Source organism: Scomber japonicus, chromosome 24, assembly GCF_027409825.1.
Source record: "Scomber japonicus isolate fScoJap1 chromosome 24, fScoJap1.pri, whole genome shotgun sequence".
Taxonomy (NCBI): domain Eukaryota; kingdom Metazoa; phylum Chordata; class Actinopteri; order Scombriformes; family Scombridae; genus Scomber; species Scomber japonicus.
Genome location: NC_070601.1, coordinates 16,999,714 through 17,026,325, shown reverse-complemented (window position 1 = coordinate 17,026,325; position 26,612 = coordinate 16,999,714). Strand labels below are relative to the sequence as shown.

The window sequence follows — 26,612 nt, the reverse complement described above, 5'->3', positions numbered from 1 at the left end:
GCGCGTTATCGACAGTGTTCAGGATTCGTCGGTCTCTTCAGTCAAGAGTTTTTGATCCCACATACTGGTACTGTCAATAAGGAATGTAGAAACTAAGCCCTAGAGTGCATCAAACCCTCAAAACAACTTCATTTCTCAAAATCTCACCTCCTTTCTACCTTTGCTATCTAGTATCTAGTATCGGCCGTATTTTTCAAACTCCACAAAACTATCTTTACTGAAAACTTTGATTAGCAGTATTGTGAAAATGTGATGCCTAATAAGAATGACGGACCTCTCTCTGTTTTACATCTAGAGTACTTTTGAAATATTATTCTTCACTCTGAAGTCTGTCTAGTGTAAAACAGGTGCTATAAATAAGATTGAACTGTTGAAACTTGTGATGGTTATTTTAAAGTATATTTTTGGGGCTTTTTGCCTTTAATGTACAGGTTAGTAGAGAGAGACAGGAAATTGGAGGCAGATAGGGGGAAAATGACATGCAGGATAGGACTGCTCGGTGGGGAATTCGAACCTGAGTCACCTGCAGCAAGGACTCTAGCCTCAACACATGGGGCGGGCGCTCTATCCACTGACCTATACTCAACCCTTGTGATGGTTATTTTAAGAGAAAAAATGTTTTTTGCATATTGCCAAAGAGACACTTAAGTTCTTAGCCTTTAGACTTCCATTAGTTTAAAGGATAGGTTTACAATCTTTCACTGTCAGGTGTTTATATGAACATTAAGAGGTGCTCGTCACTGCAATCATTCCTCCTGTTCATACTGGCTATTAAAAGATCTCCTTCAAATGTGTTTTCAATGGAAGTGATGGAGGACTAAATCCACAGTGTGTCATTTAAAAGTATATGATCAGCTTCTATTGAGCTTCAGCAGTGTGAGTGTGAGTTAGTCATATCAGTGATATCTGACACATTTACAGTCTTTTTAGCATCAAATTCCCTCTTAGTTTTTCCTGTTGAGCTGTGGTGGAAGTATAGTAACAAAAAGACTTTGCTACTAAAAACACTGTAACGTTGAAACATAGAAGATGAAGATTTGACTCATTTGGACACTGCAGCTTCATATTAGTTTCAGATCAACTTTTAAATCCATGTTTACACAGAAGGAGGACTGTGGATTTAGTCCTCCATCACTTCCATTGTAAGTGTATTATGAAGGGATCTTCTAATGGTCAGTATGAACAGGAGGAATCATTACAACAAGAAAAAATAATGCTCTGTTACAGAAGACTCTGATTTCAATGTATGAAATTGATGGCATTCCCCATTACTTTTGTGTCAAACTGTAATAATCAGTTTCACCTTTTAAGCTTTTGGCTTCCAAAATAGTCCCACCATTTAGTGAGTGTCCATATAGCAGATAATTTTGAGTATGACAGACCTGTATTTTGATAGCAATAAAATAGAAATAGCAATTGTCTGTATTTCTGTGTGTAGAATAACAGCAGCAAAACACTCATATTCTGCTGATACATACTTTGTAGCCATACTCAGCAGTATTTTGTACATCAGGAAAGTTTCAAAACATCATATGATTCTCACAGCAGGCATCTTTGCAAAGAGAATGGGAAACTGTTGAAAACTGGCCCCAATCGCAGTGATGAATTTGCTTTCAGTCACTGCTTTATTGGAAGCACACTAAAAAAAAAACAGCAATAGAAAAGAGCCTTCCCAAAAACGTCTATAAGGCAGCCTACCCCCCACTGCTCAGGCAACAACTGGATGGGAGCCAAACAGAGAGCAGGGGAGTGAACGGTACAGCCTATGAAGCTGATCAACACTTTATTTATTCACCTGAAAGTGAATTTTCAGTATGACTGGGCTGCAAACACCCTGTTAGCTAATCTCAAGGTGTGTGAAACAAAAACGTGATCCAAATATAAACAGCCTGCAAATCCTCTCATCAAATCCAGCAGTGCAACAGTACCAGGGGAGGATTTGACTTGTCTTATTAACCTTCACTTGATCTCTTATACTAGTGAGTCAATTATTAAAACATTAAATCATAAATAAACTTTTTGTTGATACCCCACCTGAAGTATCTTTGGAGTATCAAACGCTCTGCATGCTTGAAAGTTGGTTTATTTGTTAGAATCAGACAGCACAAATGCAGGACGGCTATTGAGATCAGAATTTCAATACATTGGGGCAATTTTTTCCCTCCTGAAAGTTTTTAATCTGCAACATGCCACATCAGCAACCAGAACTTCCTTTTTAGTTACAGACACTTGAAGTAGAGCTAGACTGATAAGCTGGTGATAAGCTGATAAGAAGTTGGATCAAAGTATCAGCCAATGTTGCATCATCGGCATCAGAATACATATCAGCCACGAAAGGAACAAGAAAATGGAGTTCAGAGACATCAAATATATGTTTGAGGTAATTTAGAAACAATGTCTGTATTTCAAAGTTCCTCAGAGTATCAGTAGGACTCAGGCTCAAAGGTAAAACTCTGTTTATCCCTCAGGACATGCACTCCCTGTGCACTTTATAAGGAACATATGCAACCTAATGCAATCCAATACAACAACTCTGCCATCAATTCTACTTTTACGAAGCTCATACATTTCAAGTTTTTCTTGACATTGCCAGAAAGGTGATAATTCCACTTCATGTTTATTATTGAGGTCGTAGTGGTTATACTGGAGTGTGTTATATTGAGTGTTCCCAATATTTTGTCCTCATACATGAGGGAGGAAAAATGTTGAGTGTATGACAGCACAACCAGAAATTCCTAAAGAGGTTCTATATTGAATTATGAATGTAGCATGAGTAGAAATGAAAGGGGGAAAAAAAGGAACACTCACCCTGTTTTAGCAAAGTTAGTCCAGTAGGTCATGACGACAGCACTCAGCATCACGTCATTCTTCGAGAAGTTGCAGTTGAAGAGATCTGTGGGACCGATCATGGGGATTCCGAACACATATGGTACTTCATCGCCGTGGGCTGAGTCGGCCCAGCTGGGCTTCATGTCACTCTGACAGTGGTGGTAGAAAGCATAGAAGTAAGTAGGGGAGCCATACTGGGCGTGGAGGTCAGCTGTAGCGACAGCTGGCGCCACCCACTGGTGGTCAGTGAACAGAGCCACCAGGGTCTTGCGCCGTGTTTCTGGGTTTTCCTTGTCCGCCCAGTCTGTGTACATGAATTTGATGGTCTCACGCAAAGTGTCTTTACCCTCTGGGTAGCCGTAGAGATGATCCACAAAATCCGACACCGCAAAGTCAAAATCATTGGCTGACACCCCGTCCTCGCTGTCCACAATGCCATCTACAAACTTGAATCCCTCGCCCTGATTGACCCCCAGCATGATGTCATAGTTGAGGAACTCCCCTTGCTCCATGAGGATCTGAGGGTCATCCGGAATCACGTCGCCATCGATCACAGGGCCGAAAGCGATGTGGTACTTTGCGGGCGTGATGTACTGTTCGATCAGCTCTTTGTAGTTCTTGTTCTGCAGGCACTCCACCAAGTCGATGGTGTCCAGCATGTTGCAGCCCACCTTCTCAGCCAGGGCTCGTGTGTACTTGGCAGGCTGGTAGTTGACTGCCCAGCTGGACAGTGCTGTGCCACTCTGGATGATGGCTTTCTGGAACAGATCTGACATTGGAGGTGGTATTAGTGAAACAAACACACACAGAGATGATGGCAGCAAAGAGTTCATGCTTCAGGTCATCATAAGACATTATTTCTCTCCTGCTAGTCAACAGACCATTTATACATAATATTCATTTTTCAGATATTTGTTCAATAAAAAAAGGGCTGATCTTTAATGAGTATGTTTGTACTGTATCATAACACTTGGTGTGGATTCTGCTTGGTGATATTGGTGTTCTAATAAATACAGGAATGGTTGTATACCTAAAACATCTGTGGGGCCATTTGTTCATTTCATAGGCAAATTACAACAGATCTCAAATTTTGTCCCCTTCAGAAATCAATGTTGTAACACAGTACATTTATCATAGTTAGATAGTTACAGTTCTGCCTGGAAAAGCTGAATAGTTATGCATTTAACACTGTATCTGTATACTTAACATCTTTTTATTCTAAATCATTTATTTTACGTTTTATTTTTTTATTTTTGGACAAAGTGAAAAGCAGTTATGCTAAGGTTAGGTTGACATTAGGGTAAGGTTTAAGCAAGTAGTGGTTATGGTTATAGTTAAGTCTCATACATGAATTAAGTCTATGTAATGTCCCCAGAAGTGAACTAGAACAACATGTGTGTGTTTGTGTGCTCTCTCTATCGGTGTTCGTGTGTATAACTCTAACCCTAATCCTAACCCTAACCCTAAGGCCTACCATTGCCTTCACATTCAAATGTAGCTTTTAGTATCAATGTTAGCATATAGCAGCAAATGAATGTGTTCTAATAGAAAACTGTATTCATCTGGACTGGTCACGTTTAGCAGATATCCAATCGGCTTAAGCATCCGTATTAGAGTCAGTACTAATCTAAAGGAATGAGATTGGTGCATCCATACTTAGTATGGGTTAGGGTATACTTAAGTATCTTTTTTTTAAAAAATGCATATTCCAATCTTGCATATTCCAAACATCACTGTCACACAGAATTCAAACTCGACCTCTTTTCATAGCTGCATAAAAACATTTCAAGGCAAACAAAGGGATGATTCAGAATTTTGATGTTACATCTTTGTGTCCCTAATGAACAAAGCGCAACATGAAAGATATTTGCTGTTTATACAGCAACGATACCTTAGGCAGTATCCACATCCTGGAATATTGGTAGCACAACTTCACGGACTGCCAATCAGCAAGTAGGCCACAATCCAGTAGGAGCACTGAAGTTATGTGTGTATATGCATTTTTTCTTGTTTCAAAGAGTGCTATTTATATTCATGCAAACATGCAGTGGTGGTGACTCAACCAGGCCGACTTGAAAAGTATGTTTTGAGCACACAGTAGACATTTCCCACAAGGCTGGTTAGCAGCATGCAATATTTTACTGCTGCTGTTAGTCAGATGTGTGTGAAATCAGTTAAACTTCAAGTCAGATGTTAATGTCAAAACTATACATACAGACACACTGATGAGCTGATCATACTTGTGTCTTCATCCAAGCCTTACAAGAGAGAGCTTTACAGCAGAGCTCCAATTTACAGCAGCGAATGGAAAAAACATGATTGTATTATACATCACCAAGAACACCAAGCACTCAGCTGCTACAGACTTATTCTACTGCCTGGGAAATGTAATACAATATCTTTCTAAATGGATCCATCAAACCAACCAAAATATCCCACAGATAGAATTGGAGCAATTATATTGCAAGAACATCTCACTCTCATTTTTAACTTTCCTTTACAAAGCCATAAAACAACATCCCTACTTTAAAATTACTGTAGTCTCCACATTCTGAAACCTGGTGGAAAGTCATTAAGATTTTTATTCTACTCCAACACCATTCCAACTCCACAGCACCCCTCTCCGCATTACACATGGGTACTAAAAGGTATCATACAACTTCCCCATCCTTTCCACAACAATCGGTTCATAAACTTCAAAGACCTCATACAGAAGCATGGAGTTGGGACACACCAGGCTCTAAAATACCTACGACTTAAATTCATAATCAGAGCAAAAATTAACATAATTTATAACCCACTTCAACCTTCCAAAATAATTAATGACATAATTCAATTTACAAATTTAAATAAAAACTTCAAAGTTTTATCAACATCAGATAATTGTGTAACAGTCCCAGCAGCCAGCTGGAACACTGATCTAACCATCTCACTCAACCGACTTCTGGATAGAAATGAATAAAAACATTTTTGCTGTGACGCCCAATATAAACCTACAGCTAATCCAATACTAAATCATCTATCAGTCAATACAAAAGGTACAAAATGGGACTGGCAAAAAGGCACAATGCACAATAGATAATCATTTCCATGCATTCTGGGTTTGCCAACCAGCCCACTCTTTTTGGGACTCTTTAACTCTCCACCACCTTGGACTACAGAATGCCTCCATCCTCACAGCTCCATCTGCTAGGAGACACTTCAGAAATCAACATAACAAATGATTGTAGAGCAGCTTGTTCATTTCTCTGTCTGTCACCGAGAAAAACAATTCTCCTAAATTGGAAATCAAAAAAATTCTATGAATATTAACCATTGGACCAACCTCCTTTCAGAGTGCATATATATGGAAATAAATAAAAATCACTGCTAATGATAACAGCAACATCACAGAATGATGGTCCACATTCTTGTCCTTGTTGGGGCTTGGCTAGTGACACGTACAGTCCCACACTGCCACATATACACGACACATACTACGACACACATATCAAACTGAAGATCCATGTTCTCACGCACCTAAACTTTTTTTTCTCTCCATTTGACTGTGACTGTGATACTGAAATTTTACTACCAAACAATACTGATTAATGTGGACTAGTTTGACTTATGTTATTCTCTATATGTTCGGTTATTATGTCTATTTTATGTATCTTCTATGTCACTCTTTTTTCTTTGTTTTTTTTTTTGGTCACACTATTTCTCCAATTTAAAAAAAACCACATAAAGGCTTTAAATTAAGGCAATTTTGTATTCCCTACAAAATGAGAACAAAATGAAAGGAACAATGAAAGGCCTAATAATTGCACCACAGGAGCAAATAGAAAGTCTCCCTTCCTCTGATTGCATTAAAGGTAAACCTAATGAATTTCTACTGGCAAGATAAAAATGTTGATTTTGTTGGGAAGGTGCCATTTCCACTAAGCCTGTTTGTTCCATGCAGGGAGGAAAATGGCCTGGGAACTGCAGCTACTCTTTTTTTTGAGATCCAATCCTCCAAATCCTCTTTTTTATGAAAGATGGGTCAGGCGATGTTGTATAAATTTGAGTTGGAAGGAACTATTCATTTGTGAAATCCATGTGAAGCTCTGTGTAAACCCAAAGGGAAACTTTAACAATAACCTTTTTTGCTCTGTGGTTTTAAAATTCCCATTAATAAAACATATAAATAAAGATGTAAATACAACATCTGGAATCTGTTCCCATCCCACTGTGGGTGGTCACAGATATATTAGAGGCTGAGGCAGAGAGCACAGTTGAATAAACACCTATTAAATTGTGTTCTCTGCATGTGGTCATCAAATATGACTCCATGAGTTATCTGATGAAAAGCAACAGAGGGTATTTGAATAACTGATGCTGCTAAACTGATCCAGTGCATTCTTCCTGCTACTCTGGTGGTGTTTGTGCTTCTGGGCTTTGTTGGCGTATGTCTTAATGCAATGTTTAGTTTGTCATTTTTCCTGTCCTGTACCCAAACACTACATGTCATAACAGAAAACTAACGTCAGAACAGGAAATATGCAGGCAAACTATCTGAAAACAATACTAAAAATGCATTTTTACTAAAAACCATGGGCCCATTTCACCAAATTCTCATTATCTTCAACATGACATCATTTCCTGCACCCGTTGCATGAATTTTTGCCACATTTAACTAATCAAAAGAAGCGTCTGTGAGAATTTGTGGTTGCTTTATTTACCTGATTACTTTATTATTTTGTGACATGTCATATTTGCAACCTGTGCACGAACTTCAGGAAGCCCTGTAGGACTTAGCTACAATGTGTGTGCAATTTGCAAGCTGAAACCATTTACAAAAAGTTGACATCACATACTTGTAAATCTTTAGTTAGCCAAGTCAAATAGGTAACTTCTTAAACTTCTTTTTTAGTTCACATAGTTTTTTCATGGTTAAGAAAGCCCTATGTTGAATAAACACAGTGAATGAATCAATCATTCGGTCAAGGTTCTGAACACTTGCATAATTACTGCGTGTGGATTGGCTGTCATTATTCCTGTCAAGCATTAAATGTGAAGACTTTACAGCCCTTCCCCTGCTTCACAGACCTTTGTGAGGACACCTTTGGAGCCTCTACTATATAGATTTTTCCACATAATGAATCATGCAGTAAGACAAATTTCTTTTTACTTTGTAATCTTTGGTGTTAGAGGCAGTGATAGCCTAATAACATCGCTCGCTCTCTTTCTCCTTCCACTTGAGGCTAAAATAAACACTGATGTAACCAGGCAGGCAATAAGCTTACCTTACTATTAATTAAACACTGTATTTGAACTTTATGGGCCTTGCTGGATTTATTTGGAAGATCTCAAACCAAAGACCCAGAGCTTGCTGTGAAACTACTTTTGATACAAAGTGCCAATGACACATAGAAGAAATAAGAACATGATTAATAACCCTTTGCATGTGAGCATATCTCTGTGTTCATCTGCATGCCTGTGAGCGAGTACCTTCTGAGTAATGCGAGAGGGTGAGCAGGCTGACGCACGATGCTCCAGCACCAGAGCCAAAAATGGTCACTCTCTTCGGGTCTCCTTTGAAGGCCTGGATGTTCTCTTTGATCCACCTGAGAGCCTGAATTTGATCCAGCAGGCCGTAGTTACCCTTGGCTGCCTGGTCTCCTGTGCTTAAAAACCCTGAAATGATGAAAACAAGAGAAAAAAAACCCATCAAACTTACTTCTTTTTATGTTGATTTCATGTAGAATGAGCAACCAAATGAATACACAGAAAAGCCCTCTCTGGTTTGTCTGTTCTAGACTACTGAAACCTGCACCCTATGTAGATATATATCGAAAAAATAGGTGACACTGATTAAAACATACATATGAATATTATGTTCCATTTTTTTGCCAAGTCTGTGCTGCTAAATATCACTAAATGATACACACTGCACCTTTAAGAAGGCATCATAGCACTCATCTGAATTCATCTAGTGGGTTTTCAGTATTTTATGAAAATAGCAGGTTGTATTCTCAGCATGTAATGCCTTCATTATTGCCTGAGTGCTGTGTTTTCCTACTTTAAACTGCTTTTTTGAGCAGTAAAAAAGCTGCTGAAAGTCTTAATGACTCTTTTTCACTAGAGAACAGCTACAGTGTAAAAAAAAATTCAGCAGAGGTTACTACATCCTATAGATCTTAATCTTCTGTGCAATTGAACTCCTTTGTGGTCAAAAAAAAACAAGTATTAAAAAACACATGAGTAAGCCACATCGCTGCACTGGGTGACATGCTCCTTCATTATCATGATCACACACTCTCTGTTGTTGGTTTTGACTCAATCCCACACACACACTGTACTGCTGCCAGAAATACTCACTGGAACACCAAATGTGGATTAATCCACTGCTGAAAATAGTCCCCAACAAATAACACTATTTCTACCTGATTCAGTAACATTGGATTAAAAGCTACAGTGAACAGCTGTTTTAGTCAGTTACTGAGACTAAAAAAAGTGAATCAAATATGTGAGCTTTTTTAAAAAAAAAAAGTATGAACCAATGAACTCTGAACTGAGAGCCATAGAAGTCAGATAGTATTGAGAAATGCACTAACACTGCAGTTTTTGGTGTTTATATGGGATTTGTAATTACAGATTATAGATTAGTAATTGGAGTTCAAACTCTAACAATATAACTAAATTCAAGCCGCAATATGCATAAATCTACCTGTAATTTCACCAACTTTGAATATACGCTGTTGTATAGGCTCCCAGGGGCCATAATCAATAGCTTGATACTATAAATAAGAAAACCAAGATTCATTGAATTTATTTTAATTCTAAGGTGTTGTATTAAAACAAAGAGAAAGCAATGATGAAGAACATTTCTCACCACTGATGCTAATTCACTAACACAGTCCAGAACAATCCAGAAAGTGGGGTCCCTAAAAGTAACCAAATCAAAAGTAACCGCTCATGTCCACGGGATGCTCTTCACAATATTTGAAATACCCACTGAATACTACACGTCAAAAGTGTGGAGTTGATTTGCTGACAATTTTGTGTTTTGCAGTATGTATAAAGACATCTGCATCAGTGCAGCTCATTTGTGATTGCTGCAGGCAGTAACCGAAACTTTAATAACTTTATGCAGCACACAATCTTATCTTCACTTTGTAATTGTATTTGCTGAATAATGTTTATAAAGCAGCAGGAAACCACAGCAGTCCTTCTCTTTCTTCAGAGATTTTGCTGAAGAAGTACCATGAACAAACCAATAAACAAAGGATGCTTTATGTACATAAAGATAAAGTCAGTCCAAATTAAATGCATCATTATATTTACACATTTCATGTCAACTGTAGAGATAGGCATTTCTATACATTCCCTAGTGAAATGCTTCATAAAATCTTGGATACTCTGGCAAATAGATAAAGCATGTCATGATAACAAGTGGAGATAATAGATGTCTGTGGACTTTGGCACACTGGCTACAATGGCAGCAGATCTTCTCCAACAGCCATAATGCATCCAGTGGACATTGAGATGAATTGCTATGTTAGCTATGCTGGCTGAACCTCAAAATATATGCAGGTGGCCTCCTGACTCAAAAGGTGTTTAGTGGTTCAGAATGGGGAAGTTGAGACTTCATGCAAATATCATCTGACAGGCAGGAGCTCCAATCTGGAGACAACCAACCACTCTTGTTTTGATCCTTTTATGAAACAGTTGTTTTCTACTCCACTCAACCATGTAAAAGACTTGAGAGCTGATCGTCACAGCTTCCCAATTCTCTATTATAGAATTTAATAAGCTACCAGGAGTCAAACAAGGAGAGCCATGCTATGGAAAAGACAACTCTTTTCAGCAGCATATAGTGACAACATGAGAAAATAACTGCATTAATAGAGCTGATGTTGAGTATGTAAATGACATACTCAACATAAATATACCCAAAAGCTTTAGGCTCTTCAGAGACAAGAGAGAACCTGCTATTTTGAATCTGTATGTGGGTCAGTGAAAGATAAGGGTTGATGATCAATTAAAAATTTTAAAAATAGTTTTAAAAGCAGCATCAGGTTTATTAAAATGTACATTTAGTATTTTTGTTGGTTTTATATCATTTGAAATGACATTTGCACCATTTTTTACCAAAAGTAAGACTGAATGCTCCTGAAAATGTCAAATAGTGTAACCACAAAAGAATGATAAATATTAAATATTTGATCAGCTACAGTGTATCTAAATACACTGTAGCTGATCAAATATTTAATGGACTTATACTAATAATGACTTCATTTAAAACATGTAAATGTTTCCTGATCTCCATGATTCTCCAGATTAAATGTAATATTTAGAACAATTGTATTCCATTAGCTTTATTTAATATAAAAAACTAGTTGATAGGGTGTTTTATTGAGAATTTAGTGTTTTTAAGCAAGTTGAATTATTTGGTACAAAGTTTTCATGGTTACACCACTGGTTACATTTTTGCTATAATCCTCTAATATATTCTCTCAATGGATTAAAAGCAGAAATTCTATGCTGGGTCCACAAAAAAAGAATGTGTGCAAGTTATTCATATATTTATTTTCACATTTTCACCCCTTTAAATTTGACTAAACCACACAGACACAAAAAAAACTCACTCACCTATGTATGAATGAGGATCATTATATTCTTATCCAAATATGCACAACAGTTACTATTTACTTCCATAGCCATCCTCCTATAATAACAACAAGCATTCAGTCCATCAGTCTGTTCTTTTTAAAGCCAGTCAGCATTGAGTTCAGCTGCCTCAAGCGCCAACACATACACAGTCAAGTATGCAAAGGCCTTTAAATTTGATTTTACCCATGGCTCCAGAAATGGTCAGCCAATAGAGATCCCTTCCAGTCAAGTGCCAGACCAACTGGCCTGGCAGCGAGCTCCACATCCGAAACTTGTTGACAAATTAGCAAATGCGCCTAAACCCATTAAGTGGCTTTCTAAATGCTGCCACTGGGGAAACTGGTGGCTCCTCCTTGCCAGGCCTGGGAGCTCGGTGGCCAAGGCTGGCAGCGACAGTCCGTCCCTGCGAGCTGACCCAGGCAGTGTAAATGACAAATGGGATGAGGACCGCTGGGTAAGAAAGGAGGAAAAAGAGGAGAGGTAGCCTGTGGCTCTTTGATAGAGAGCAGATCCGGTTTGTCATGGTGAGGTGGAGGGGATGATAGAGAGGGGGATGGAGGGCATGGGTGGGGGAAGGATTACAAGGCCTCTGGCAGCCTTACACACCCTGTAGGATGACCACAGGCCCTGGCTTTGACTCTTCTCTCCCCTCTCTACTCCACCTTTTTCACTTCTGCTCTCCCTCCATCTTTGTCATTTCTCTTCCGTTCCCTACTTTTTTTCCTCTGCCTTCTCATCCTTCACCACAAAGGAACCGTGGAGAGAAGCGTGCCTACCAGGCCCTCCCCAGGATGTGTGAAGATTAGTCAAAGCTTCATTTCAAAGCACCATGTCCTGAAAATAGACTGCAGATATCACTAAGCCTACTGCCTAGAGATACATCATGGACAAATGTCTAAGAAACAGAGACTTATCTGAGACCAAAGAGCCCTAAAAGAACTTCTATGTCTAAGATAATAAGGAATAAGAAAAATATTGAGACATTATACCTGTGTAGGCCTGAACCATTAATCACTTTTAGGCTGAAAATGTAATATAAGTGAGATGATGAACAGTAGCTGTGGAAAGTGATCATCTAAGGAGTGGTCCATGCTACTACTAGCTGAGTTGATACATCATTAAATGGTAAAAGGACTGTACTTATAGAGCACTTTTCTAGTCTTTATGACCACTTAAAGCACTTTTACACTACATGTCACATTCACCCATTCACACACATTCATACACTGATGATAGAAGCTACCACACAGTGTACCAACCTGCTCATCAGATGGAAGCTAACATTCTTACATTGGTGGCATAGTCATAGGGAGCGATTCAGGGTTCAGTCTTTTGCCCAAGGACGCATCGACATGTGGACTGGATCGAACCTCCGATCTTCCAATTGGTGGACGACCGTTCTACCTACTGAGCCACAGACGCCCCACTGCGTCCTTGGGCAAGACACTTAACCCCAAATTGCTCCCATTGCTGAATGAGAATGAATGGTTAACTTCCTCCTGATGAGCAGGTTGGTACACTGTGTGCTAGCTCCTGTCATCAGTGTATGAATGTGAATGAATGGGTGAATGAGATGTAATTTAAAGCGCTTTGAGTGGTCATAAAAGACTAGAAAGGCGTTATGTAAGTACAGTCCATTTACCATTTAACACAAGGACACAGAGTTATGTCATATAATATTAAATCTGCACTAAATGAGTCAACTTTTCCATAGAAAATGTTCTCAGAAGTTGAATAAATTACAAAAGAACACAAACAGGCAACAAAAGCAACTGCAGACTATGCTTGGTGCAAAGGTATCATCTTTAACTCTATGTAGAACACAAATATAGACCTGGGGGTTTATTTAATATAAATAAATGACAGCAATTTCAACCACAAAATCGCTTAGAGAAACACAATTAGATATTTTTCCAAGATTGTTGAGTTTTATATTCTGATACATAGTAATGAGCACTTTGTAGACAGTATTATTTCTTCTGTGCTCTCAGTTGTTAGTCATCAAAAAAACATATCCTCTGATACATTTCCTTAATAAACACTGCAAATAGTCTTTGATATCACACTGGTGTTTCCTATAAAAGAAGATGTAAAACATGACAGATGTTTGATGAATAGGAAGCTATAATTGCTCAAAGTCCTTGTTTACCTCCTGAGAAATGCAGTATGACGCTCAGACAGTCATTCATTTCAGTGACAAGTTCATGAGTTAAAAAAAAATGTTCTGAGGCAAAGAATGAAATATCACTAAAATTTTGACTTGTTGGAAATCCAAGGAACATTTCCCCCTGCCGTGTCTATCAAAGAGTCACTGCTGGAATTAAAGCCAGAGGAGAAATGTCAATACTGAAATGGAAAATAAAATACTCTGTGAGGTGCATTATGTGAAGATAATGCTGCCTGCTCTTACAGCTGGATTGATAATACAAAATTCAAACAAATAATGTCAATTTTTCTTTCCTTGACAATTGCAGAAGAAGTGTTTGGTTGATATAGTGTAGGCGGTGTTAGGGTGAGGTTGGATGGTGATAGAGACCACCTGTGACAGTTAACAGTAGCTCCTGTGGTGCTGTTACAGATGCTAGCCAGCTGGTAGCCTTTAAAAAAACATGCCACCTTCAAAAAACTCAAAAAAAATGTTTATTTCTACATCTGCCTGCATTCTGTACTTGTGTTCTAACTTCCTGTCCTATCAGAGAGTAAAATATGTTCTTTTTACTCAAAAACTTTGTGTTAGCAATAGCTTGTGATAGATACTTGGAAACGTAACTTTCAAATGATACATATTCATGCATGTAGTACAGTGCTTAGCCCCTCTGGTAAATAATAAAGGCTACAACTTGGCCCAGCAGGGGGCAGGGCCCTGTAAAGAACTATGCAATTTGTTGCTACTTATACCTGAGAGTCATTTAGTCAGTGCACAGCAGGGTGGCAGAACTTACATAAAAGAAAATCTTACATAGAAAAAGGTCTTGTTTGTATGTGTAAATCATAGACGACCCCACAATTGAACAAATTGAACAAAACAGGAAATTCCTCCAGAAATTAGCTGCTTATAAATTCTACAAAATTATTATTTTTTAAAAAATATTTGTATTAGTTTTATATATATAATACAAATCATGTACATAAAATGTGATGGGCAAAAAACCCACAGGGGGGTTTATTCTAGGTACTCTTCAGTGCTAGGGTTACATTAATCAAAGAATAAAGAGAAAACTAAGATTATTAAAAGGAAGGTCAAAAGACAGATAACAGATAACAGATTTACATATATGCTGTACAACTGCACGAAGAAAACTCAAATTAGGAGTAGTGGGTTGATTATAAAGATAATCCATAAGGATGCAGCGATACAAACAAACTTTACAGCTTTCTTAAAATTTGGAGGTGCTAAATTAAAAAGAATTGTGATGGTAACGAATTCCATATCAGTGAACCTCTGTAGATTAGACCAAACTGTAAGTGAGATGTTGGACAGATAGGAGGCCTGAGTTTAAAGTTATGTGTATAATAGTTATGAATTTGGTTACAGAAGGAATATAATTGGAGGAATTATCAAATTGTTTAAATGATCTTTTCAGAAAGAAGCCATTTGACTCCATGATGTCATATTCACAGGAGAGTAAAGAAGTGGATTGACTGCATACACACTGTGTCATACTTAACTAGCCGTGTTGAGAGGTTATGTATATACTGTAAATGTTATATGCTGTACAACTAAACCATCTCCATGACAACTTAGCAGCCTGCATCGACTGAGTAACACTATGAAATATGGCAGACTGCTTCAGGGAAAACAATTAAGTGGAGCTTGTGATAACAATTTTTTTTCTCATACTGTGTTCTAAGGTTAACACTGAACCTCGTTCTAGTTGTTCATAGCAGAGTAAAAGCAAAATGTGAAGAAAACATTGCAAACCTATATTGCCACCTGACTATAATGTTTCAAAAATGAGGTACAATATCTTTATACAGTCTATGATCAAATTCTATAGTTTTTTGAAAATTCCTAATAAGATCAAATACAGCCTGGTATACACTACTTCCTGTACCAGATGTTTCCACAGATGTTCATATCACCAAAAGCTTTTATGAAGTTTACAGTGTGTTCAATCTCTTCTGTTGTTATTAATATGGGTATCTGGAGTGTTTATGTTAGCCTGTTTCATGTCTCGACCTAATGGAGTCAGATTTGAAAAGACAAAAGATGTAATAAAAATAAGAAGAGTTTTGACCAATAACTGCTTTTTCTGTGCTGTCAGTGACACTGTGATCTCTCACTGAGCCCTCCGAGGAAACTCTTCATCATCAGCAGCTCTCCCAACCGCTCGGGGGAAGGAAGCATTAATCCCTCCCCTCCGCTATTTGTATTAATTCTGCCTTGGCAGGGTCTGGCCGCTTAATGTAGGTCAGTCATGACAAAGCACAGAGTGGACACAATCACAAGGTTTAAACAGCAGTGTGGGAGGAAGTCTAATGACTGACCTCACAGACTCCTCTTCACCTATTTTAATCCAGCTATTTGATGTTTTCACATGCTGTGCTTTCGTTTCTTTGTGAAGGTTACACATCTGATGTTCTCAGTCGGAGTATATACTGAAACATCTGCTCACTCTCAGTAATAATCTGGAATAATTGTTCATGTTTTCTGTTTAGTATTAAAATATTCAATTGGTAGTCATTTAACCCTCCCGTTGTCCTCAGGTCAAGGAAGGAAGGGAGGAAGAAGGAAGAAAAGGAGGGAGGAAGGATGGAAGGAAGGGAGGAAGAAAGAAGGAAAGGAGGGAGGAAGGATCGAAGGAAGGGAGGAAGGAAGGGAGGAAAAAGGAAGGAAAGGAGGAAGAAAGAAGAAAGGAGGGAGGGCGGAAGAAGGAAGGAAAGGAGGGAGGAAAGGAAAGAGGGAAGGAAGGAAGGAGGGAGGAAGGAAGGAGGGAAGGAAAGAAAAGAATAAGGGAGGAAGGAAGGAAGGAAGGAGGAAGAAAGAAGAAAGGAGGAAGGAAGGAAGGAGGAAGAAAGAATAAAGGAGGGAGGAAGGAAGAAGGAAGGAAAGGAAGGAAGGAAGGAAGGAAGGAAGGAAGGAAGGAGTGAGCAAGGAAGGAAACAAAGAAAAGAAGCAGGGAGGGAGGAAGGAAGGAAGGAAGGAAGGAAGAAGTGAGGAAGGAAGGAAGGATAGAAGGAAGGAAGGAAGGGGGATGAAGGAAGGAAAGAAGGAAGGGAAGAAAAGAGAGAAGGAGGGAGGGAGGAAAGGAAGGAAAGAAGGAGGGTGGGAGGAAAGAAGCAATAGTCAAAACAGACGGGGTCAATTGGACCCAGGAGGACGACACGAAGGTTAATGAGGTTATGACAAAATGGTGAAAAATGTCATTTATAGTAACTGAGAAAATAATTCAGTATTCTGACTGAGCAGCAGTACTCAAACTCAAACTGGAAGAACTCCAAAATCCATGTGATCAAATTGAACAAGTCCATGAAATGTTGGCATTTTGGGGACACAAGAGATTTCCACCTGACAGCCGAAATATGTTTGCAAGAGCCAAATACGAGCACTGTCATTCTGTTCCATTTGCACCAGCTGAAATGACTTAATCTGTACAAAACATCAGAGTTGAAATTTAAAAAGTGAATTTTTAACCAAGTCCTGAAAATACCATCTGAGTGTTATCTAAATGCCACAGCGTTGTACACAGTTTTAATGTTGTAGCACCATCAGATGACAGCAGAGCAGTATGAGTGACACAAATGACACAGAGTGAAATGGCAGCGCAGCACTGTGGACAGACGGTGACCCGGCAGAATGCCAACTGCTAGAGCTTTGAGCACAAAATGTTCACAGGCCAGAGCGCCATATGAGTCAATGCATGTGTTTAATTTCATTACATCACTCATGCTAGAAATGGAGAAATTTCTATTTTATATCCTCAAAATTTCATGTAGTACAGTGTGATATAGAAATAAACACTGCGCTATTATATGCAGTTAATGCAATGGGAAATGACTACCTAACACTTATTTATGGTCATATGAAGCACATGGCACAATTTACACTCTCAATTCTCTCATGCCATGTCAAGTGTCTCATCAAGTGTCTCATCAAGTGTGACATCTAGATGCCACATATTTGCATTTTCATTAGCCTGGTCACAAATATGATTTCAACTGGTTTTGGTTTTGGCCTGTTGTGGTTGTGAAAGTCAGGACTAGCCCCACCTGACTCCTGACAGTGGTGGCAATGCACTTGAAGCCTTAGTAACTGCCTAAAAATGCCAGAAAAAGTAATATAGTCCTGTAAACCTATGTTAAAGGAGTAGTGTGTAGGATTTAGTGGCATCTAGTGGTGAGGTTGCAGATTGCAACAAACTCAATACGCCTCCCCTCATCTTCCAAGCATGTAGGATGTTGGTTTGTCCTGTCTGGGCTACTGTAGGAACATGACGATGCAAGTTGGTGGACTCCAAGAAGACCGATCCTTATGTAGATATGATGGGCTCATTCTAAGGTAAGGAAAACACAACAATTCTTATTTTTAGTGATTATAAACCAATTAAAACATATTTATGAGTATTATATTCCATTTCGCCCAAGTCTATTATGCTAGATGTCACTAAATTTGTCTACACACTGTACCTTTAAATGGTTAAAATATGCTAAATACATAATCAAATCATGTTAAAAATCTCGTTTTTCTCTTCAAACGTTACAATAGTTTTGCTGATTGATTCGAGATGATAAGCTATCTGCGTAAATCAAATAAAACCACACTTCACCATTCACATAAAGACTGTGTGAGGTCTAATTTATTAACTTCCCCCTTCCACAAACACATGACTAACACATATTGATTGACAACCTGAAAACAAATTGTGCTTGTCTCCACAGGCTCTCACCCACCCAGGTCATTTCCTGTTTGCAGTATTTTATTGAGGGATCAGGTGAATGCTACAGTTTTAATGATATGTGTAGAAACTAGCAGTGAAAAAAGAAACTGAAATAAAAATAAAAGTTTTTAAAAAAAAGGAAACTGCAGATAAAATCAGCTTTGTTTTTGTTGTTGATTCGTTTTCTCCCTCCATTTTTACTACCAGTAGGTGGCAGCATAACAGATGCCGGTTGCCAGTTCCAGGCAGAAAACGTCACAGCCCAACATGGGAATATTTAGACTCCGACCCTGCAGTTGATCAAAGTAAAAGTTTGGTGATGAAGAGTGATGGGAACATGTGCAGGATACAGCTAAAAGGGAAAAATCCCACTAATGTGAGAGTCCACCTTCAAAGCTCTCACAGAGAAGCAGGAGACAGCTAACATAAGCTCACAGTCAGACAGCTGCACCATAAACACAACAAACCTTACTTTGTGGTTTGTCACACATTATGTCATCCTTTTCAACTTCTACCAATCAAGGTTTCCTCCTAATACCTGAAAAACTAAGACTAAACAAAGACTAAACTCAAACTAGTCAATTCCTAACTTCATCACTTGTTAAACTAACTAAAACTAAACTGAAATAAGAAACAAGACGGCTAATTTAAGTGTAACTTCAGCTGCCATTATGATAAGGAGATAGAACACATTTGAGAGAGGAGATTACATTATGATGCATCTTGGAGAGATGGATAAATTTATACCTTTTAATCATCTGAGGAAAATACATGTGAGCAGCTGGATTTTGATTCCAGGTCATGAAGTGGATAAGTGAGATGAAGCTTTCTGGGTTCTTTTTTTTCATTGACTTTCTGGAAAATGGATTCAGAATCAGGATGATTGAGGTCAGCAAGCAGCACAACATGTAACAGCACAATTTAATTGGGCACTTTTGGGAACATGACAGGCACAAGAAAATAAGTCATGACAACACTCTTCTGACAGTTTTTGAACTTGGTGATTTTTATGCACACATTTTTAGCACTCAGCACTAATGACATCATAATTTGGGTATAAAAGCTCAAACAAACATCCTGTGAGTCCGTGCTCACAGTCAGTGGCAAATTAATAGCAAATGGAGCAGGCAGAGTCGTGCTTTTCTACTGTCTGGCTTTGGGAAGCAGATGGTTGTAATCACAAAAATGGGCCTTAGTGAAAGCAGCAAATAATCTTCACCTTTTTTACTTAGCAGATATTTTCTAATACAGCAGGAAGGGGAAAGGTAGAGGTTCTCCACATACTGTAGAGGTCCTTTATCACGCTGTTCTATAGAGACAGGCAGAGCACACTGACAACATGACAGTAATAGTAGTTAATTGTGCTCTCTGTCCAGAAGATAATCTCCCCCGCGGCTCCCAGATGAAATGTTAATTATCAAAGGGAATGATGGGAAGGGAATGGTTTGGGATAAGCTCAGCAAGGTCAGCTAGGCTCAGCCGTAGCGACGTTCAAACCTCCTGTCTGTCACATGGAACGTCGCCCAACTGAGCCGAAACCGGAACCAGGAAATAAGGGAAGGCGAAGTAGACGACAATCAAAGCAGCGGCTGAGGTCTGTAATTAGGCCAAAATATTCAATCCCACATGGGGGCACGCTTGGTGATAAACATAACCTCCCCCCCTGACTGACAGTACAGCAGTGAAACAAACACACCACAGCTGTCAGAAAGCCCACGCCGGTGCATCTGAGGGTCACGTCATGTGGCAAATTCTGGATGACATCGCAGCAATGAGTCACGCTCAGAATGACATTATGATAATGACTGAGGAAGATAAATGTGGACATTCCTCTACAACCTCTCTTTTTTTTCACTTAAGCTGCAGATTAGCTGGGGTTGACTGGGTCACACCTAGATGTATTTGAGGGTATTTTAAAAAGACAAAAAACCTCCTGGAAAACTGCTTGTTCACCACACCTCCCAAAAGCCTTCAAATCCAATAGAGCGAGCTCACAGTGCTGCCATGATGTCATCCATCACGTTCAACAACACGTGCTCTGCAGTCGCGTCCTGCTGCGACTTTATTATGCAGCTAATTACAAATTTAATGGAAGCATTCAAACTTTTTTTCCCATTACTGTGCACTTACTTCTGCTGTGTGACGAGGCTAAACAAACTGAAAGCAGAGTGATGTCTGCACATTGACTGCTAACAGACCCAGCCAGCATGTCCATGTGGGCTGCAAATATGGGTCCCAAATGGGTTTGTCCACAGTTTCCATGGTGGCCCCACCTGTGTTTGCACATATGGGCTTCAAGTGGGTTCTGACTGCATGAGACCTATGTTGGCCCCATATGGGGTCTCGGTGGGAACAGAATGGGTCTTAAATGGGGCCCATTTAGCCAGCCCACATGGGTTTCATGTGTGGGGCCCATACAATTTGCCCTGTTTATGCCCATGCCTGCTTAGCCCACTTACATCCCTTAGGCTCATACAATCAGCCCATGTGGGCTTCACATGAGGGGCCCAGGTTACTGAAACCATGCGGGACCTGCAAAAGTTGCCCAGTTCAAGCCCATGCCAACTCAGTACCCACATAGCCCACATTTAACCCATGTGGGACCCACATGGACATGCTGGCAGTTGTTATGACTATGACATCATAAAGTCATGTTAGAGAAAAACAATTAACACCCTTTCACAATAAAGAGTGAAATTTCTGTTGAGCTGCTTTTAAAAAATGCTCCTGTGACTCAGTGCAGCGTCTCATTGAGGGTTCATTTCATCTGCCTTTCAGGGAAAATAAAGACAGTAATATATTTCTAGGGAATTAGGCTTTGAACATTTTATGATTTAAAAAAATTGATCCAGAGAAAAGGAACTGAACAAATGGTTAAATGCTAAGATTTTATGGAAAAGGCTCTGCACTTCAAAGACAGTTGAGACTCATTCTGCACATTTCTAGGTTTATATTTTTAATCTGGGGCTTTACTGGAAACAGTAGTTTAAAATAAAACTCCTCCTCCCACTCTGTTAGCCCCTGGAAGCTGTGTGTCTTGGCTGATTTCTAACAGCTACATAAACACGCAACAGTAGTAGCAGGATTTCACTTTTTTACTTGTTCTTTACTCTAAATATCAGCCTCTCAAATCCATCCGTACATGTTTGAATCTGATCCCAAATATGGGAGTGGACAATGTGAACACATGAAAAGACCTTAGCAACAACCTTAGCAACCAGGGCTATGGAACAGATTGATATGTGGGACAAGGTAGAAAAAAACCCATTGCAGACAAACCCTGGATTTTAACTTGCAGAAAGCATTTCTACATAGGTTTCTACATAGGTACACATCTTAATAAATAAAAATTAACAATATCGAAAGCTGAGCACATAAGCAGGAGGTTGGGTTGGGTTAGGGTTAGGGTTAGGGTTGTAATTGCAGCATTATACACCTGTATGGATTTGACTAGACAGTATTATTTTCTATCATCAGCTGATAGAAGTCTGTAAAGCATGAATGAAACAACAGATGCAAATCAGTGAATGAAAGGACGGCTTTAATTATTCATTAGTTAGAATACAAAAAAGTCTCTCTGGTGTCCATGATATCAACCAAACCCTGTCTTCATGTTATTTGTCCAGATTTTAATCTTTGTGTGTAATATGTGTTGATGTTGGTCATAATGAAGCTGGGGTGTGTTCCCCTTCAGTTTGTTGAGCTGGTGAGGTTTAACCAGTGAAGGTTTTGGGTTTGTGGGAAATAGTATTCACTTAACCCTTACTGTACATACTGTTTGGGTCCATTGATCCATTCTCACATTTGAAAGCAACACCATAAATTATATTCAGTGGCCCAGAATGTACAAAAATTCAAAAAATTCTTTCTTTTTTTTTTTTTGCAGTTGGTATACATTTTAGCACAAAGTAATTGTGAAACTTACTATTCAAATGTTGCATCATTCACTTTCATTACATTTACAGAGTACATGGCTTACATAACATAAGATCATAATATAGTTATAGTATAGTAAAATGCGGTATAGACACTAATTATCAAACAAGTTAATCAAACCGGGTTAGAATATGAACAGTATGTTGCTCATTTTTTCAACTGATCAGTTATGTTTCTGCCAGATTTGTCTCTTAGCATGATGATTTAAAAGCTATTTTATAACAGAATTAGCCGTCAGAGCTCCTAATTAGCATTTACAAGGAAGATATGAAGTAGCTGTAGTAATATGAAATATGTCTTCACAGGGGAAGTTATAACCAATGACATATACTGTATGAATGTGATACATAAACTTATTTTTTATTATATTTATATTACAGGCTGTCATAAAATATGATTAAATGCATGTCTACTGTACATAAATGCTAAATTAGATAAGATATTCCTTTATTAGTCCCACTGTGGAGAGCAAAAATAGAAAGAATATCAATAAAACATTAAATAATAAGTACAAAAGCAATAAAAACAATTGTAGTAAAAATAAAGTTAAAAAAATAGTAACATACATTATGTACAAAGAGGGCTTAAAATATTCTTTTCATATTCTAAAAACAATGAAAGCGGCTTTGTCAGAGCTGTGGTAAATAAACATAATGCAGCTTTATCTCTGATGGTTTAAGACTGTTTGTTCTGATAGTGACAGACAAATGTGATCCTTAAAGTCACCTTATCACACATGCTCGAAATGGAGAAATGTCTATTTTATAAACAGCAAGCTATAAATACATTGAAAGCAAAGAGTGAGAGGAGCAGTGAGCTTTGAAGGCATCAGCTCAGCTCCTCCATCCTGTGAATCCTTCTCTCTTAATAGTTCATACACAGATGTTGGCCAGCTTCATTATTTGGGGAGGGTTTTTTTGGAAGCAGGTAAACAATATACATCTGTTGTCTGGATTTTTCCTCATTTTTAGTGAGAAAGTCTTTGATGAGATGCGACTTCTCTCCCAATAACAATCCCTCCTCGCTGTTTATTCTGACAGTGAGAGATGTTCTTCACTGCATCAAAGACAACAACAGCCAGTTTGCTTTGCTGATCTGTGACCAGATGCACACATGTATGTATGATGTGACTCTGCCTTTAGATCAAGTAACACATTATTTAACCCATTATAGACCAAACATGTCTGACCCTCTCTCTATGCTTTGTATAAGAATTAGCAGTTAAGTTGTGGTAACTTCATTAAATACGCTTTTATTTTGGAAAATAACAAGCAAACTTAAGACCTTCATTTTTAACTTGGCTTTCAATTGAATTTTTGAGTTAATCTGTCTTTTATTTTCTATTTTAGCCTGTTTCATTACACTGTTTATTCTATTTTATTGTTTTCTTCTTTATAACCCACCTTTTATGTCTATTATACTTCATTACTTTTACTCTTTTAATCCTAACATTTCCTGTTTTACCCACTTTATTCTATAGTGACATTATTTTATTATTTCCTTTTATATATGTTTAATATTTGTATTAATATTTTATTACATTTTATTTGATCTATTTAACATTTTTATCCTACCGCTGGTGTTTCCTCATTGAGTTCCTATTTTTATATTCTGACTATGTAAAGCAAAAGTGCTAGACAAATAAAGTTTGATTGATTGATTAATTGATGCAAAATAACATGTTCATGTGTTCCCTTCCAGCTCCTATTGTTTCACATTATAATGTGCTTTAGCGGTGCAAACAGTGTTACTCATATAATTGTGCAATTAATTGAATTACCACATGTCAGCTCGGCCCCGTGAGAGTTTGGGGGAGCGAGGCAGTTGCGGCAGTTGTGCAGCTGGTAATCCAGTCCTGTGTATCTCACATCCAGATAAAGACAGCATCAAGATCAAAAGAGTGCGCTGGATGTATGTTGCAGTGAGGAGGAGGAGGATGATGAGGAGGATGACGAGGAGGAGGATGAGGAGGATGCTGTGTGCAGCGGCAGACTGCCTCAACCGCTTCTACTGTAAACATTAACCCTCCTGTTGTCCTTGAGTCAAGGATGGAAGGACAGGAGGGAGGAATTAAGGGAGGAAAAGAGGGAGGAAGAAGGAAGGAAAGGAGGGAGGAAGAAAGAAGGAAGAAGGAAGGAAAGGATGAAAGAGAGAGGAAGGAAAGAAAGAGAGAAGGAGGGAGGGAGGGAGGGAGGGAGGACAGACGGAAGGAAGGAACAGTCAAAACAGACAGGGTTAATTTGACCCGGTAGGACAACAGGAAGATTAAAGCAACAATTAAAAAGCTGGCTGATGTGGAGCTCATGTTAACTAGAACAAGATTCTATATTTCATGCACAGCTGTTTGGGATGGATGCTGCAAAGCTTCTATTTTGCCTCTGGTTCCAGTCTTTACGCTAAGCTAAGTTAAACTAAGCTAAGCTAAACACATCTTGTATGTGCTGGACTCACAGAGATGAGATTCATATTGATCTTGTGGTAAAACGACGAACAGGCGTATTTCCTCAAATGTCAGTGTGTTCCTTTTGAAATTGAAATTTGACGGGCCAAGAGAAATCAGATTATTTTCAGTGTGTACCAGAGCTGCATTCTGATAGCAAGCGTAAATATACTTGAGCTCCATCGAGCGTAAAAAAGGCAGCAACCTCTTTTTGTTTTTAATGCCACCAAATCTGTGAGAGGCTCCAGAGATGGAGTTTAGAAGAGATGTTCAGCATGTAGATGTGGATCTGATGTGATTATAATGTGATCAGCAGGGATGAGAGGTGATGGACTATAAGAGCTGAAAATAGCTTCAATTAACCTTCATGTCGTCCTCCTGGGTCAAATAGACCCCATCTGTTTTGACTGTTCCTTCTTTCCTTCCTTCTTCCCTTCCTTCCTTCTTTCCTTCCGCCCTCCCTCCTTTCCTTCCTCCCTCCTCCCTTCCATCCTTCCTTCCTCCATTCCTTCCTTCTTCCTCTCTTCTTTCCATCCTTCCATCCTTCCTTCCTCCCTTCTATCCTTCCTTCCTCCTCCTTTCCTTCCTTCTTCATCCCTTCCTTCTTTCTTTGTTTGTTTGTTTGTTTGTTTGTTTGTTTGTTTCTTTCTTTCTTTCTTCGTTTCTTCCTTCCTTGACTCAAGGACAACAGGAGGGTTAAAGGAAATCAGTGTGAAAATCAAAGGTAAGAAAATAAAAGTGAGTGAATCCAACAAAGCTTTTCCTGCGCTTTGGTTTCACTTTGCTTCCTTGGATACATATGCAGAGGGAATATCATGGGCATATGAGAGGGGGGTGGGGGAGGGGGGGATAAAAAGGCAGAGTATGAATGTGCCAGAGAGATATTGTACTGCAGCGAGCCCCCCTCTTCAGCTGTAGAAAAAGTGCGATTGGTTCCGCATCCATTGAGCCGGGGCGCTACCCCAGTGATCCACCGGGCGTATGTTCATTAAATTCTGCAGAGCTAATTAGAATCTATTTGACATCCATGGGGAGACATTTGCACAGCTTGCAGAAGTGCACAAACAATTCAACGGGCACAAGCAGGCGTGCACACGGCAGGCATTTCAAATGGGGAAAAAATGCCATTAAAGCATGCAGGTATTGTACGCTAAGTAAATAAAGCAGACTTACTTTACTCATAGCTGTGCATGTAATAAAAGCACTTTTGGCTATTACTCATTTATTAAACATTATAAGCAGAGCTGACAGCAGATATTCATCACTGTTGTCCTCAAGTCAAGGAAGGAAGGACAGGAGGGAGGAAGGAAAGGAGGCAATGATGGAGGAAGAATGAAGGAAAGGAGGGAGGAAGAAGGAAGAAGGAAGGACAGGAAGGAGGAAGGAAGGGAGGAAAGGAGGGAGGAAGAAGGAAGGACAGGAGGGAGGAAGGAAGGGAGGAAAGAAGGGAGGAAGGAAGGGAGGAAAGGAGGGAGGAAGAAGGAAGGACAGGAGAGAGGAAGGAAGGGAGGAAAGGAGGGAGGAAGAAGGAAGAAGGAAGGAAGGAAGGAAAGGAAAGAAGGAAGGGAGGAAAGAAGGACGGAGGAAAGAAGGACGGAGGAAAGAAGGACGGTAGAGGGAGGGAGGGAGGGAGGAAGGAAGGAAGGAAAGAAGGACAGAGGAAAGAAGGAAGAGTATGTGTACAGTCTCATATCTCCTCTTGATTTAGATTGTAAGACAGTAACATTGAAAGGTCTGTAAAGTCAACAGAGAAGCTGCCAATAAGATAAATGTTATATTAATATAGACTTTTTTAATTGTGTTATCCAAACCAAAGGCCTCTGTTGACCCTCTCTGGGCTTTTTGGTTAAACATGAGTACAAGTACAAAGACACATTTACACTTCATCTACT

At 39.0% G+C, this 26,612-nt stretch overlaps 1 protein-coding gene across 8 annotated transcripts in view; it reads right to left on the bottom strand.

Annotated features, from left to right (window-relative positions):
- Positions 1-26,612, bottom strand: part of nlgn4xa (neuroligin 4 X-linked a) — a 97,362-nt gene that overhangs the window by 5,273 nt on the left and 65,477 nt on the right. For 7 of the 8 annotated variants that reach the window (XM_053314324.1, XM_053314325.1, XM_053314328.1 and 4 more), the window contains 2 exons: positions 8,302-8,487; positions 2,809-3,598 (listed from right to left, as the gene is read on the bottom strand). In XM_053314324.1, the coding sequence (XP_053170299.1) occupies positions 2,809-3,598; positions 8,302-8,487 (976 nt within the window). Of the gene's footprint in view, positions 1-2,808; positions 3,599-8,076; positions 8,092-8,301; positions 8,488-26,612 lie in introns of all 8 variants that reach the window. The other variant, XM_053314330.1, reaches the window with a different exon arrangement.